The sequence below is a fragment of the Dermacentor albipictus genome, chromosome 6 (assembly GCF_038994185.2).
Source record: "Dermacentor albipictus isolate Rhodes 1998 colony chromosome 6, USDA_Dalb.pri_finalv2, whole genome shotgun sequence".
NCBI classification, from domain to species: Eukaryota; Metazoa; Arthropoda; class Arachnida; order Ixodida; family Ixodidae; genus Dermacentor; species Dermacentor albipictus.
The window spans coordinates 124,160,953-124,176,230 of record NC_091826.1 but is presented as its reverse complement, the minus strand read 5'-3'; the positions used below and the strand labels follow the sequence as shown (position 1 = coordinate 124,176,230).

General features: G+C 45.1%; 1 protein-coding gene across 2 annotated transcripts in view; it reads right to left on the bottom strand.

Moving 5' to 3' along the window:
- The window catches only part of pip (heparan sulfate 2-O-sulfotransferase pipe), a 161,955-nt gene that overhangs the window by 127,984 nt on the left and 18,693 nt on the right, over positions 1 to 15,278 (bottom strand). The window contains exon 2 of one of the 2 annotated variants that reach the window (XM_065428737.2): positions 13,135 to 13,292. In XM_065428737.2, coding sequence (XP_065284809.1) covers positions 13,135 to 13,196 — 62 coding nt within the window. In that variant the 5' untranslated portion in view covers positions 13,197 to 13,292. Of the gene's footprint in view, positions 1 to 13,134; positions 13,293 to 15,278 lie in introns of those variants that run through there. The other variant, XM_065428739.2, reaches the window with a different exon arrangement.

Below are 15,278 nucleotides of genomic sequence, written 5' to 3'. Positions count from 1 at the left end.
CTTTCAGTCACCCCTAACATTGCACCGCAGACTCCTCGTCGCCATCTTAACTACTTCAAAATTACTCGACATATTGCTGCTGCGCTACTCAAGTCACTCTTTCAATTTATATTTTTTTTTCGTGTTTTGTGTTACTCGCGCACTGACCGCCTGACCGGCTGTTCTAATGCCACAAGAACATGCCGCCAACGAGACCACTGAATGATTCCTAACCTCTCGCCTCCCCAACGCGCTCCCAGGCTCCTGTTTTTCTTAAAATTTGTTTTTCTCTTTCTTGTTCTTTCTCGTTTTTTTCTCTTGGTGTCATCCTGTTGTTTTTTTCACTACTTTTCTTTCTGCTCTTTTCTCCTCGCGCTGCCACTCTCCCGCTCTTGTCCCCTCGTCTTGGGAACGAAGCTCACAGACGTCGGACGACAGCGCTCGTTACCTTTGAAATATCTCCCTTTAAATCCAGCCGCCAGCGACAACACCCGCACGTGACGTCACTGCACTAACCCTGTAAAACAAACATGCCGAGGATTACGAGGACGTCTTTGAAGAAGATAGGTCCTCCTATCGAAACGTTGGCGAGCCTTTCTGAGGCACCTTATCCTTACAAACATTATACCACTGAATAGAATACAATGATATTTTTTGCAACGAATGGTTGAGTACTGGTGACAGAACTTAACTGAGGAGTGCTTTCGTCATCGGGTAAGTGCTTGAAAGTCCCGGGGGTATCTCTAATTATGTCTTGCATTTACCTGTTTCTCGATTATTAGGGCCCTGTTCACGATAATATTGATGCCTTAAAGATTCTGAAGCACTAATCTATCATTTTAGCTAAACTTAGTATTTACGTTTAGTGTCCCTTTAGTAGGTTTTTGTAACTTCAGCTCAAGAATTTTGTTCCAGCCGGCCACAGTGTTACTGTGCTCCGTGCCTGCTGCACAATAGTCAGGTGAACATGACTATAATTTATTGACAGGAAAGACAGAGAGGTCGACTTCAGCTAGTGCACTCAAGTCTGCTACTCTGCACTGGAGAATGGGGAAGGGGAGTGAATGTACTGGTCTAGGCGATGATAAAAACCGTGGTCAGTGCTTATATGACCTCATCAAAAAATCCGGTCACAGTGACCGGGTATCGCGAAATGAACAATCTGAAGCGTGAGCGGCTCTAAGCGGAGTCAACAAAACATGTCGAACCAGCAAGATCATCATTTACGTCGCTCTAATTACGCTGTCTTGTGTAATGGCCTGGCGGCGCATAGATCACTTCGGAGCGTTTTGGCAAAGCTACGACATCTGTGTGTTTTCAGCAGTGTGTGTGCATATCATATGAATTGTACTCAAGGACTGAACGAACTTCACATCAAGACCGTGACGCATGCAGCATTGTGCTGAGAACTCAATAATTATTTCATATATGTGTAACGATCACATTTGCGTTCAGCCACAGCGCACGTATGCGTAACTGCTTATGCTTCGACTCTGCCTCAGGGACAGTTCCGGCTTCACACGTTTTAATTATCCGCAAAAAACGTGGAAATAACAGCCTGGAAAGGAGATTCAATCTCTCCGATTATATTAAGAGAATGCTTAGAAGTATGCAAGCTGTTGGACGGGGTAGCATTACCGGCCATAATCAACAGCGAATATCTCAACAACCTTGAGCTCACCGATGACATTGTCCTGTTCAGTAACGGTCGGCATACATTGCAACAATTGGTTCAGGACCTTAATTGACAAAGTGTAATACTACGTTGAAGAATAACATGCCGAAGACAATGGTAACGTTGAATAACCTGGCAAACGAACAAGAATTCATGATCAGCAGTCAGCATCTAGAGTATGTACAGGAGTAAGATTATCCAGATCAGTTACTCACGGGGAACCCTGGTAATGAAACGGAAATTCGCACAATGAAAACGGGTCGGAGCACATATGAGAACATCAAATCGTGACAGGGAGGTCACCGCTGTCGTTGAAAAGAAGAGTGTACAATCATTCCATTCTTCAAGTACTACGATATGGAGCATCAACTTGGAGGCAAATAAGGAGGTTCGAGAATACGTTATGGACCGCTCAAACAAGGATGGAAGGGAAAATGTTATGTCTCGTGCTATGAGGGAGGAAGAGTGCGGTGTCGATCAGAGAGCAAACGGGGTTAGTGGTGAGTGAAATTAAGAGGTAAAATATGCGCTGGGCAGGTCCCGTAATTCATAGGGCAGATAATCAGGGGTCCACTAGAAGTACAGACGTTGCCAGGGGAAAGGAACCGCTGTCTAGGACGGCGGAAAATTAGGTTAGGTAATGAAATCAGGAAATTTGCAGGCACCAACCTATAATTTATTACCGGTCTGCAAAATTGATATGTATGCGCACCTTTGCCCATTTCGCCTCTTTCGGCACGCGGCCGCCAGAACCTGCAAAAACAAATCCTGTACCTTTTGCGAGGCTTCATGATGTTTTATCAGCTGAGGAGAAACCAAGAACCAGCGATGAACGCTGATACGATTCCGAAGCGTGATAGGCAATGAAACTTGCACCTGTGAATGTTACGTAGGGAAGTTTTCTGTCATCTTTTGGGAGTGTCGATACCCACGGCTTTTTCCCGCATTTATTCTTAGAGCGCAGCTTTAGGTGCCTGTGCCTGGGTTGGGCATCATCGTCCCTCGGCGTAACCGTGCGAATGAACTCGTGCCGCTGCTCGTGCCTTTGTCATCGTCTTTAATTAAGGGAAAATGAACCATCCACCCAATTGTAGCAATCGCTACGAAGGAAACCCGTAAGGGTTCCTCGAATGAAAAGCTTCGCAGTTGAAGAAAAATTCGTCGAGGTCCGGAACTCGAACCCGGTACCACCCCCTTCCCAGTGCAGCCACTCTACCATCTTAGCTAACCAGGCGGCTAGCCGATGGCAGGACAACTTCGAATTTGTCGACAAATGGAAGCAACTCGTCAAACTCTCGTCATCGTCACCTTCCCCAGCTGGCTTCGATGCCGTTCAACATGCCAGCGTTCCCATTCTGCCTTTCGTGCTCGTGTCATTGTTCATGCCTTCATCAATCTCTTCTTCAACTGCTGCTTCCGATGCCGCTTATCATGCCGGAGTTCACATACGACCCCTCGTTCTGCCAAGGCACTAACTGCACTGGCCCAGTGCCACTCGATGCGGTGATTTCGGTCTCAAATTCTTTACCTTTGTATATTGCGAAATGAAAACACGTAAACAGCAGTGCTCAAATTTCTCATTAGACAGTGTCGTAATCACTGGACATGTTTAGGGCTGCTTTAATGTCTCTCGGTGCACTGGAGAGTGATCCTTTGTGAAGGGAGCGCACGTTTCGTCGTGGGTTGGCGGTCGATGACATCGTTGACCAGCAACTTAGGCGGTATCGGCTGCTGAGGGAGCTGATATTGAGCTACATAGGCGAGGCATTAGAAGCGCACCTGCAACATGTGTAGCATGATAGCATACCGTGTCGGCCCCTTGCCTTGTAGCCATACGAACTATAGATTATGAAGCTGGTTTCTAAATTTCGTAATTGATATCGAAATAAATACATTTAGTCGCTATGTAATACGGTGGTGGTGGTCGTGGCGAGGTATGCAGGCGCGGTTAGCCTGTAAGGCCTGGCCGGCAAATGCTTCCACTTAGGGTCTTTTCCTGTGCCATATGCGCCACCACACTGTCCATCATTCCTGTCTCTCGCAGAAATGCGAGAGGAATGCGTAACAATTCCACGGCATTTGTTTTTATGGTGGTGCGGTGAACGAGCGAGCGCACTTGTCAGTGCTGTAGCAGACGCCCGGAAAAGGGAAGCCGTCGAATGTGCAGTGGTTTACGCCAATACTAAAGCCTCAACTACAAGTGCATGATGTAAGATCATGCTATCAATTATTCGCACGTCTTTAATTTCTTGTCGTTTATACCGAACTTTGCTCCTCCTCGCTCTGATGCTACGCCTTAAGTTCAATGCACTGCCATTTCGGTTGCACCGCGATCTCATCGTAAGAACTTTTTGTTTTTGGCTAAGAAATTGAGTACCAACAGCGCTGCTTAGTCAATCCCGCCCTTGTTGAAGGTTAGCGCGGTGCGTTAACCCTTATAAAAATTTCTTCCAACATTTTTAGACCATCTTTAGACTATTGTTACTAGAACCTACGAACAGTCATTTGAAGTCTTACCAACAGTCTATATACATCCTAACAACGCTCTTGTAACACCCTAGAAAGAATTGGCCACCAACTTCCAGTATAAACATGCTCATAGAATGTCTTGAAAGTTGCTACCCATTTCAGGTGAACATTTATCTTTATACACCCTCGCAACATTCTCTCAAAAGAAAAATGTTCATATATCTTCTGCCAACTACCTACCAACCACCAATTAACATCCCCTATGAACAGGACTTCCTTTGCAGTTACACCATATTAACGCTATTCCGATAGAACAACGTTTGTAAACGTCCTATGAACTTTCTACCAATCCCCTTTTAACAGGTCTTTCATTATGCACTATACTAACATGTTTCCAAGAGAAGAACACTTGTAGACTTCGTCAACTTCGTACCAATCACCTGTTAACATTTGTAATAGTAATATCCCGTAAACACCGTACTTCAATTGAAGCATGCTCATAGATGGACTGTAAACATTCTAGTAACCGTCAACCAACACAAGTTTTTGGGCCATGTAGTAACATTTAGCCACCATTTTCCTTACATGTGCTTATGTACTTGCTACTGACGTTTTACTAGCCCTTAGTAACATTTGTCCTACATACGACCTAGTAACATAGTGTAAACATTTGTCAGTATGTGTGAACATGTTGGTAAACGGCAATATGCAACCCAGAAGGTGCATGTACATGGAAAATTGTTGTAAGTTTGCAATAAAAGAAGTCTATTCACACAATTATATTTACTGAGAATTTTGAGGAAAGTAATGGAGAAATTAATAAGAATAATAAATAAAATTTAACTAAGTTGATTACGGCATGGCAGCTGTAGTATAAACTCTAGTAAACATAGATGATAATATATTTTTTTTTACATTCAGAGCTGATGACTCTGAGAATGTTTGCAGAATTAACCCTGCACAGAAACAAGATGGTCAGTGTTAACATCGCGTTCAGCTTAGCACATCACATATATTCGACAGCTTTTTAACAAGGTTCACATGCAAGTTCACATGAACGCCAAAATTGTAGCCGTCATCCTTGTGTACCTGTAGAGGAAATGACAAGCATGGGGCACATTTTGCAATGCATAACCTTGCCTGCGTTGTTTACTACGTGCTATTAAAATTAGCAATTGCTAAGGACGGGTGTATGTCTGACTTTCTCTTCATTCATTAAAATTAGGAAAGCGTGCCAGGTCGTTACTGCAAAAGCCAGCCTCAAACTATTGTCATAGCCCCCCCCCCCCCCCCAATGTTGTGGCCTGAATAATTTCAATTTCCCAAATGTTTTCTTACTCATTTTCAGCACAAATAGTTAACTCACTCAAAATGTCAGTTACGTAGTTTATTTATGGTAAAATTTAGAGCACGCAAAATAGGCAAGGACGCAGAGAAGCCGACACCCGAGCGCTTACTCGCCACTGTTTATGTATGGAAAGAGACAGAACATAAAAGCGCCAGTTAGCTGCACCGAGCATGTGCAAAACGAGTCATCGCTATTTATATGAACAGATTACAAAGCTTCAAACAGGATTCAAGAATGTAAATTCTTTGTCAGTGTTATATAGAAACCAATAGCTGACTGATGCATTATTAAGCACGCTTTATTATAAGGAATGTTTCTCTAATTTCATTTTTTCGTTTATTTTTATTAGGAAACAAAATATCAGTGTGAAAAAAATACCCGTTCACAATGACATGGGTTGCAGTGGCTAGACACGTGCGAATGATTTTCTTTTACATTCGCACTTGTCTAACCACTGCGACATATCTAACTGTGAACCGGTTCACTGCAACCTATGTCATTGTGAACCGTGAAACTATACGCTAAATATTTCACTACCTCTCCTCCTGTATAGCCTGAGTAGGAAAAAGCAAAGAATGAGTTCATGATCAGACAATATTTACCACGCATTAAGTCATCTCGACCGCCGTGAAAACGAAGTGTTTGTACGCTCCGTCTTCACAGCAACTTCAAGCGAACCGCATGCCGCATCGTAGTTCAAGTATGTAAGAAAATCATTCTTAAAAGATTTTACGTCATTACAGTTCGCGCTTGATAACCTGCCAAAATGCGGCATAGGAAACTTAAATTAAAATACAATCAAAATAATATGTTTATAAAATTTTTAGACAGACAAAACTTCAGAGCAGCGCTGTCTTAAGGAACAACTGCTCACTACTTGCGCAGTGTGCAGTTCAAAACACGGACAGTGCCAATACTAAATCACTACCGCTTCATACGACATTGCACCGCAACTAGCAGAAAAGTTGCAGAAATGTTCACATCACGGAACGAAGAAAGCAGCGCGGGCTTCACAAGCATGGTGCTGGTTGGCATGTATCGATAAATCAGCCACACACAGCATAAGCATAAACAGCAGCAAAAATAGCTAGATTGATGGGACCTCATACTTTAGTAGTAAAAACACGGCCTGCACCGACACATGGGGTCGGCAACTGAACATGCTGGAGGGGACATGTCGTTTACTTCTATGTGGTTCACGAGCCGGACCTGCACAACCTTTTTCAAAGAGGTTCCCTGCGCCCGCCATTAGGAAGATGGCTCGAAGCTTGTTGACGTTACGGGACTTGCCCGGTTTAGGAATGAGGATAAATTTGGCTTCCTTCCATTCTATTGGAAGGAAACCATCCTCTGTCCAGACCGTGTCGTTATAAAATTTGGACAATCTCTTTAGCATGTCGTCACTTACGGCGTTATAACGTAAACTGTTCCAAACTTGTCTATTCCAATTCTGCTGTCAGCCCTCTATGATTGGCCAAAAAACTTTCGGACCACCCCCACTTCGCCTGTCTGTAATGCTACGTCATGGAAATGCTGAAAAAGCCCCATTTGACATAATCTGTGCACACTGATCATGCTTGATTTTACCAAACAAAACAGACAGTTGTTTCTGATTCATTTTTTGCGATTAGCCCTCTGCTATTAGGCAAGCATTCTTGGACTGCGCTCACTGCGCCTATCTCTCACGTGACGTAATAAAACCGCCTGAACTCACCGCGTCAAAGTGACGTGTACGTATAAAGGTGCATTATTATGCCGAGCAATTTTTTTTTCTGAATAGCCAGGTAGTGCCCCGTTCCAAAGAAAATAAACGATGGCTGCCCGCCAATCGCTCTGCCAGTTGCAAGTCGTAGCTTCCGGGGAACATAAATTTATTTGTGAATAAGAAACATCTTGAGTGGAAGTGTAACGTTACCGAGCCCTTTCGGTACACATACGGCGTTGCTCTGGCCACTCTTCTTCGCAGGGGATCCGTTTTAGCGGCATTTCTAACCTTCCGTTGCACGCTGCCGTGATATTCGACCAGCCATCCACCGCAAGCTAAGCAAGGGAAAGTGCACCAATCGCAGACGTCGTCACCACCCTCTTCATCCGGTTGTCCGCTTTCACTGTGCTGGCTCGGCCCCATCGACACCCTCTGCACTTGAGTGTGCTCCTCGCCTCGTGTCAGTCAATTAGATAAGAAAAATTGCTCAATTAGACTGCGATTCCTTGCATTCTTCACCTGGGGACCTATAGCTTAAAACTATTCCAATATGTTTTTATTCTAATCTCATGACGTCAAATTTGGGTAACCGCCGACGCCATGCATCCGGCGGTGGCCCGTAGTGTTGCCTGAGCAGCCCAACAAGCGCTCTCCTAGTTTATAGGAGGTTACTTTCCTTTGCTTTCAAAATGAATAACATTGCCTACATTGAGCTGTTTTTTGTTGGTAACTGGCTGCCAGGAGGCGAGGAGCACGCCCAAGTGGAGAGGGTTTTGATGGGGCCGAACCAGGGCACTGTACATAGATAACCGGATGAAGAGGGTGGTGCCGTCGGGTGCGAACAGTCCGCTTTCCTTTAGCGTGCGGTGGCTGTTCAAAAATTGCGGCGGCGTGCAACGCAGTGTTAAGAATGCCGCTAAAATGAATTCACAGCAAAGAAGAGTCGGAAGAGTGAGGTCGTAAACTTGCTGAAAGTGCTCGAAAACGTTACGCGGCCACACAAGAAGTTTTTTACACGGAAATAAACCCATTTTCCCTGTCACGTGCGAGTAGTCCGTGCCTGAGTGATCGGCGGCAGCTATCTGTTATTCATTTCGGAAAAGGGCAGCCTGCAGCTAATTAAAAAAAGTCAGTTTTGTTCGGCATACTAATGCATCTTTAACCCGTACACGTTACTTTGACGTGGTGAGTTTTCGCGGTTTTGTGACGTCGCGTGAAAGGCACGTGAAGTGGGGCCCTATAACGTAAAACTATTCCAATATGCTTCTATTCCAATCTCCTGACATCAAATTTGCGTAACCACCAACGCAAGCACCGGGTGGTCACCCGCAGGGTTGTCTGAACAGACCAATCAAACGCTCTCCTCGTTCATAGGAGGTCACTTTTGTTTGCTGCAAAAACGAATAACATTGCCTACACTGAGCGGCTTGTCGTATCTAATTGGGTGACAAGAGGCGAGGAGAACGCTCAAGTGGAGAAGGATTCGATGGGGCCGAGCCACTGCACTGAAAGTCGATTACCGGATGAAGAGGGTGGTGCCGGCGTCTACGATTGGTCGGCTTTCCCTTACTTAGCTTGCGGTGGCTAGTCGAAAATCGCAGCGGCATGCAACGGAAGCTCAAGAATGACGCTAAAACGGACCCTCAGCAAAGAAGAGTTGGCGAATGAGTGGGTAAACGTGCCGAAAGTGCTCGAAAACGTTACACGGCCACGCAAGAAGTTTTATTATACGCAAATACACCCATGCTCTCCGGCAGGTGCGAGTAGCCAGCGTCTGAGCGATCGGCGGCAGCAATCTTCTATTCCTTTCGGAACGGGGCAGCCTGCGGCTATTCCGAAGAAAATTCAGTTTTTTTTTTCGGCATATTAATGCATCTTTATCGCGTACACGTCACTTTGACGCGGTGAGTTCTTGCGGTCTTATGACATCGCGTGACAGGCAGGTGAAGTGGGTGCAGTCCGAAAACTTTTTACCAATAGCCGAGGGCTAATAGCGAAAAGGGGTCGAATCAAAAATAACTGTTTTCCTTTTTTCTGTCAAATTATGCATAATCAGTGTGTACACATCATATCAGATGGGGAGGTATCGCGGTTTTCCTGACGTCGCGTGACAGACAGGTGAAGTGGGGGTGGTCGAAAAGAGTTTTTGACCAATCGTAGAGGGCTGATAGCAGAATTGGAATAGAAAAGTTTGGAATAATTTTACGTTATAGCGCCCGTGGTTGCAGCCCGAAACTTTTGACCAATAGCAGAAGGCTCATGGTTAAAATTCGTAGAATCAGAATGAACTATTTTTCTTTTGGTCGGTCCAATCATGCATAATCGGTTTGTACAGGTCATATCAGATGCGAAGCTGTCGCGTTTTTTGGGACGTCGTATGAGAGACAGATGAAGTAGAGCTGGTCCAAAAAACGTTTTTTTTTTTTTACAAATCGCGGAATGCAATTGCAGAATTAGAAAAGTTTTCAATAGCTTTACTTTATAGCACCCCTGATCCACCTCTGGAGCCACGTTTTTCCTGAAGGAATGTGCCGCTGCTTAAACCTCATCAAAGGTCGCGGGGGCGTCCAGTTCCGGTTCGTCTTGACCTTCGCAAACGTGCTTGGTGGATTGCCCGTTCGGAACTGTTGCTGCGCATATCTGTTTAATTTTGTCTATCATGTCGGGTTCTCGACTCTTTTCGTTGTTCCCGGGTCGAATACACTTCGAACAATGTGCCATGTTTTCTTTGTACTCAAAGTGCATCGAAGCCAGTCGCTGAAATAACGCCAGGCACTTTCGCTTAACTTTTGTGCGCATTCCTTATTTTCCTGTGCTAGCTGAGCTACCCGTATCCTGAGTTCGCAATTAAGTTTCTGCTTTTTCCATCTTTTTGTGAGACCTCTCCCGGCTTCACTGAGATGCAAGAGGTGACACTTCATGGCAGGAGCCTCCATTGTCGTTTCAATCGATTTTGTGAGCCCAGCGAGAACAATTCTGATCGGCTGGCCCATTCTCCCATGTTTGTTTTGTTACCAATTGTTCTCTGTTTCCTTTCACGAAATTCGGTCCAGTCGGATAGCATTGCCTTACCGCTAGCTCTTCGAACTCTGGCTGCATTAACCGATATGCTTAAAGTATAGGGATCGCTTCCTAGGTTTACACCTAGGTTCGTCCATGGCCTATTAATTTCGTTATTGGTGAACGTAAGGTCGGGGGATTTGTCCTTGGACACACTGTTCCCGATTCGCATTGGGAGCTCCGGTTGGTTTAGCTGGAAAAGTCCGTAGCACTCTACGACATCTGCTAGACAATCCTAACGGCAACTAACCCTTAGGATTGTCTCTACTGTAGGCCCAGGTTGAGTGTTGTTCGTAAAAGTCTCCTAACAATATTAATCGGTCCCTACCTTAAGCGAGTCACAGCGCGGTGACCACCACGTTTTCAAAATCCGCTTTTTTCTCTCTGAGAGAACTACACCATAAAAGTTGACAATAATTGCTTTAGGTCTGCCCCATTTTCTGCTGCCAAACCATGATTATCTGCTGCTGAATAGGTTCACCCGAAAACAATGTATGCTAATTGCGACGTCCTTCTTGGCAAATGTGGCTACTTGAGGGTAATCTGCGTGAGCATAAAGTTCGTATCCTTTGAGTTTTTGCTTGTGTTTCCCTATTTCTTGAATACAGATAACGTCGGGAGGGACTGCCACCGATTCTAGGTAGTTCGTAAATTTAGCCAATTTCTTGCGTAGTAGGTAAAGGCAAGGCGCAGAAGACCAGGACTTAGGAAGAAGAACACAAATGACAAGACGGGCCTAATAGCAGACCTAAGTCCTGGTCTTCTGCGCCTTGCCTTTACCTACTTCAAGCACGAACCAACTGGCCCAAGCAAGAGTTTTACTTCTTGCGTAGCGTGCAGCAATTCCATTGCCAGAGGCCCTATAACATAAAACTAATCGAATCTGTTTTTATTCCGATCTCCTGACGTCAAAGGTACTTAAGCACCGACGCAAGCATCTGGCGGTAACCCGCAGTGTTGTTTCAAAAGGCCAGTCAACCATGATCCTTGTTTATAGGAGGACAATTATTTTGCTTTCAAAGCGAATAGCATTGCCTACATTGAGCAGATTTCCTTATCGAATTAGCTGACGAGAGGTGAGGAGCACGCTCAAGTGGAGGGGGTTTCGATGGAGCCGAGCCAGAACGAAAAGTAAATAACAGGGTAAGGAGGGTGGTGCCGGCGTCTGTGATTGATCCGCTTCCCCTCACTTAGCTTGCGGTGGCTAGTCGAAAATCGTGGTGGTGTACAGCGGAACGTTAACAATGCTACTAGAACGGATCCTCAGTGAAGAGGAATTGGCAACGTGACGTCGCACACGTGCCGAAAGGCCTCGGTAACGTTACAGTACCACGGAAAAATGTGTATGATACGCGATGAAACCCATGCTCCGTGCCCCTTCCGAGCAGCTAGTGCCAGAGCAATCCGCGGGCATCCATCTTCCATTCCTTTAGGAACTGGACCGTCTCCGGATTTTTTTAATAGCATTGGGCTTTATGGATGGTGGAGGAAAAAGGTACTTTATGCGGGTCAAAATAACCAAACGGAGGGTATATGATTGGCGGCTAAAATCAATGCAAGGGTGAAATTTCACCCTCGACTAAGTAAAAAATACATTACTAGTAAAGGCCAGGTGGCGTGTTCCACCGCCCGATTTAAAGGGTTCAGCGTTATCCGTCCATCAATCGTCTAATGAAACCTTAGCGCCCCCCCCCCCCCCTCCCCCACCCACGTTATGCTCTATTACTAAGATGTCGTTCTTCTGCTTTCTCTGACATGTAGACGTGACTGGGATTTATCTGAATCAGCATAGAAGTACAACCTGTTTTTCGATAATAAAACATTTTTTGGAAGTTAGCGCCGGGTGTGTCCTGTGTGTCTTCTTGTGCCCAATCTTTAGTTGGTGCGAGAAAAGATGAACAAGCTCTTTTATGCCTTGATGCACAGAACTAACTTGAACGCCCATGTATTTCGTCTCACATTTTACGAAATGATATCTCTAAACTGGTGTTGTCCCGGAGATCCGTTTCACGTGGATATCTCTTGCTAGCTCACCGTCTACAATTCGTAAATTGCAAGAAATGTCATAAAGGAAATAATTACGAGGTTTATTGGTAATTTTGATTAATTAGTTGAACATGTGTTTTAATTTCTCGTAATAGTTATGTCCGCCTCTGTTAAAAAAACCAGCTCAAGTACAAAAATTGTGCTATTGGCCACACGCTATTTCTGAAAATTCCGTAAAACTTCTAAATGATCACCCGTATTAATGTAAAGTATCGCACTGCCATGACGACGGCAAGAGTCTCTTTCTCCGTCGTAGAGTAGGTGAGCTGAGAATAGTTAAACCTGTATATGAATATACTTCTGAGACGATATCGCATACGATAGTGCGTCTCGTGGCCAATGGCATTACGTGCGCAGTGAAACACCGCACCCAACGAGGCATTCTTGCTTTTTAAGTGCCACACATCGCGGTCCTGTTACGGTGCTGCTACATTTTTACCCGCTTTCTCGCTCGTCGGTTGTATCACGTGAGAGTTCCTACCGTGCCTCTCTTATGTCGCGCGCTGTGTGAACTGACGTCTGAGGTGAAATCCACGGACTTTAATGAGTCCTTGAAATCCTAAACCCAATTACAGCGAACAGCATATATGAACTCCTATCTCATCGATAATGTGTTACCGCTACGTGATCTCACGAAGAAACGAGCACATTGTGTCAATCACCAAGCAACATGCATAGCACTTAATTGAAACGCTTAAAAGGGGCTTCACTTGAACTAGGTTCAAATCAATGCGTTGAGTTCGCTTCCTTTTTTTACAGGTAATTGGCAGCGTCTGCGATGTGGGAAACTTTCTATACTGCCTACAAGCATCATTGTTCTGCGATCGGAGAAGAAGAGAAAGAGAGGAGCACCTGTAGAGGAGATTTTTTCTCCTCGGTGGTTTTCCAGGACTCAAGTCTCCAGGCAGATCCATAGCTCTACTCTCGGCCAGCTTCCAGCCCGTCGAAGCGTCTCGCCATACTCGGCCGATGCCGACGACTGCAGCCAGCCATCCTCATATTCTGTGCAACTGAAACAAGCAAAGAATCGACAGCCTCAATTACCCCATGCTCGCAGTCTCTTTCTTTCTTGTTTGAAACCTTTTGCCGTTCTATCATTGCGTCGGCACGATCGGCGAAAGCGCAGGCGTAGACTAATGGTCTCCCGCTGACCAAAAACGGTGAGAACGGCAGCAGCGCCCGCAGCGCCGAGGGAGTGTGCACCCTCGTGGCACCGTTCCGCAGTCGACCCCATGCGGGCGCGCTGTTGCCTTCCGAGGTCGTCATAACTCGAACTGTTTGTGCATGCGCCGCTTCCCTATGGCGCATCGGGTTTTGCTTGTGCTTCATGTTTCCGCACCATTTGATATTATCCGCCAATTTTACTCAGACATGCTCACAACGTGCCCACGAGATGTTACAAAAGGGGGCAAACATTGCATGCCTCCTGACAGAGGTCAACGTCCCGCGTAATTCGTTGTTCAGTCAGCGGCTAAGCAACGCAGAAATATAAGAAACAATGCTATGAATACCGTAATATAATAAGCAGAATATCACTTCAAATAACTAGTAAACTAGGCGAAATATATATCACAGAAATACAATGAGATAGCATACAGAAACTAATATAGGTGATCTGGGGCCCTATAACGTCATCATCATCATCATCAGCCTGGTTACGCTCACTGCAGGGCAAAGGCCTCTCCCATACTTCTCCAACAACCGCGGGTCATGTACTAATTGTGTCCATGCTGTTCCTGCAAACTTCTTAATCTCATCCGCCCACCTAACTTTCTGCCACCCCCTGCTACGTTTCGCTTCCTTTGGGATCCAGTCCGTAACCCTTAATGACCATCGGTTATCCTCCCTCCTCATTACATGTCCTGCCCATGCCCATTTATTTTTCTTGATTTCAACTAAGATGTCATTAACTCGCGTTTGTTCCCTCACCCACTCTGCTCTTTTCTTATCCCTTAACGTTACGCCTATCATTCTTCTTTCCATAGCTCGTTGCGTCGTCCTCAAATTGAGTAGAACCCTTTTCGTAAGCCTCCAGGTTTCTGCCCCGTAGGTGAGTACTGGTAAGACGCAGCTATTATACACTTTCCTCTTGAGGGATAATGGCAACCTGCTGTTCATGATCTGAGAATGCCTGCCAAACGCACCCCAGCCCATTCTTATTCTTCTGATTATTTCTGTCACATGATCCAGATCTGCCATCACTACCTGCCCTAAGTAGATGTATTCCCTTACTACTTGCAGTGCCTCGCTGCCTATTGTAAATTGCTGTTCTCTTCCGAGACTGTTAAACATTACTTTAGTTTTCTGCAGATTAATTTTTATACCCACTCTTCTGCTTTGCCTGTCCAGGTCAGTGAGCATGCATTGCAATTGGTCCCCTGGGTTACTAAGCAAGGCAATATCATCAGCGAATCGCAAGTTACTAAGGTATTCTCCATTAACTTTTATCCCCAATTCTTCCCAATCCAGGTCTCTGAATACCTCCTGTAAACACGCTGTGAATAGCATTGGAGAGATCGTATCTATAACGTAAAAGTATTCAAATCTCTTTTTATTCCAACCCCCTGATGTCAAACTCACGTAACCATGCCCCGACACAAGCGCCGGGGGGTAACACGCAGCGTTGTTTGAAAAGCCCAATCAAGCGTGCTTCTCGTTTATCGGATGTCACTTTCTTTTGCTTCTGAAATAAATACACTGTAAAAATTTCCGTAATTTTACCGTTAAACCTGCCGTAAAAATTACGTAGACAGTTCAGTTTCATGAAAAATAGCGGAATTCTAGGTAAAAAAACGGACGTGACCTCTGTCTTTTCAGATACGGAGAAACGTCCGTAATTTCATGTGGAAGGCAACTGAGCATGTTAAGAGCGAAAAATCAAGACGCAACGAATATAAAGAAAAGACACAGCCCACGATCACCAGCAGTTACATAATATCACCATAGGTAACGCTGCTTGAACATTATTCATAGGCGAATTGTAAGTACGCACACAC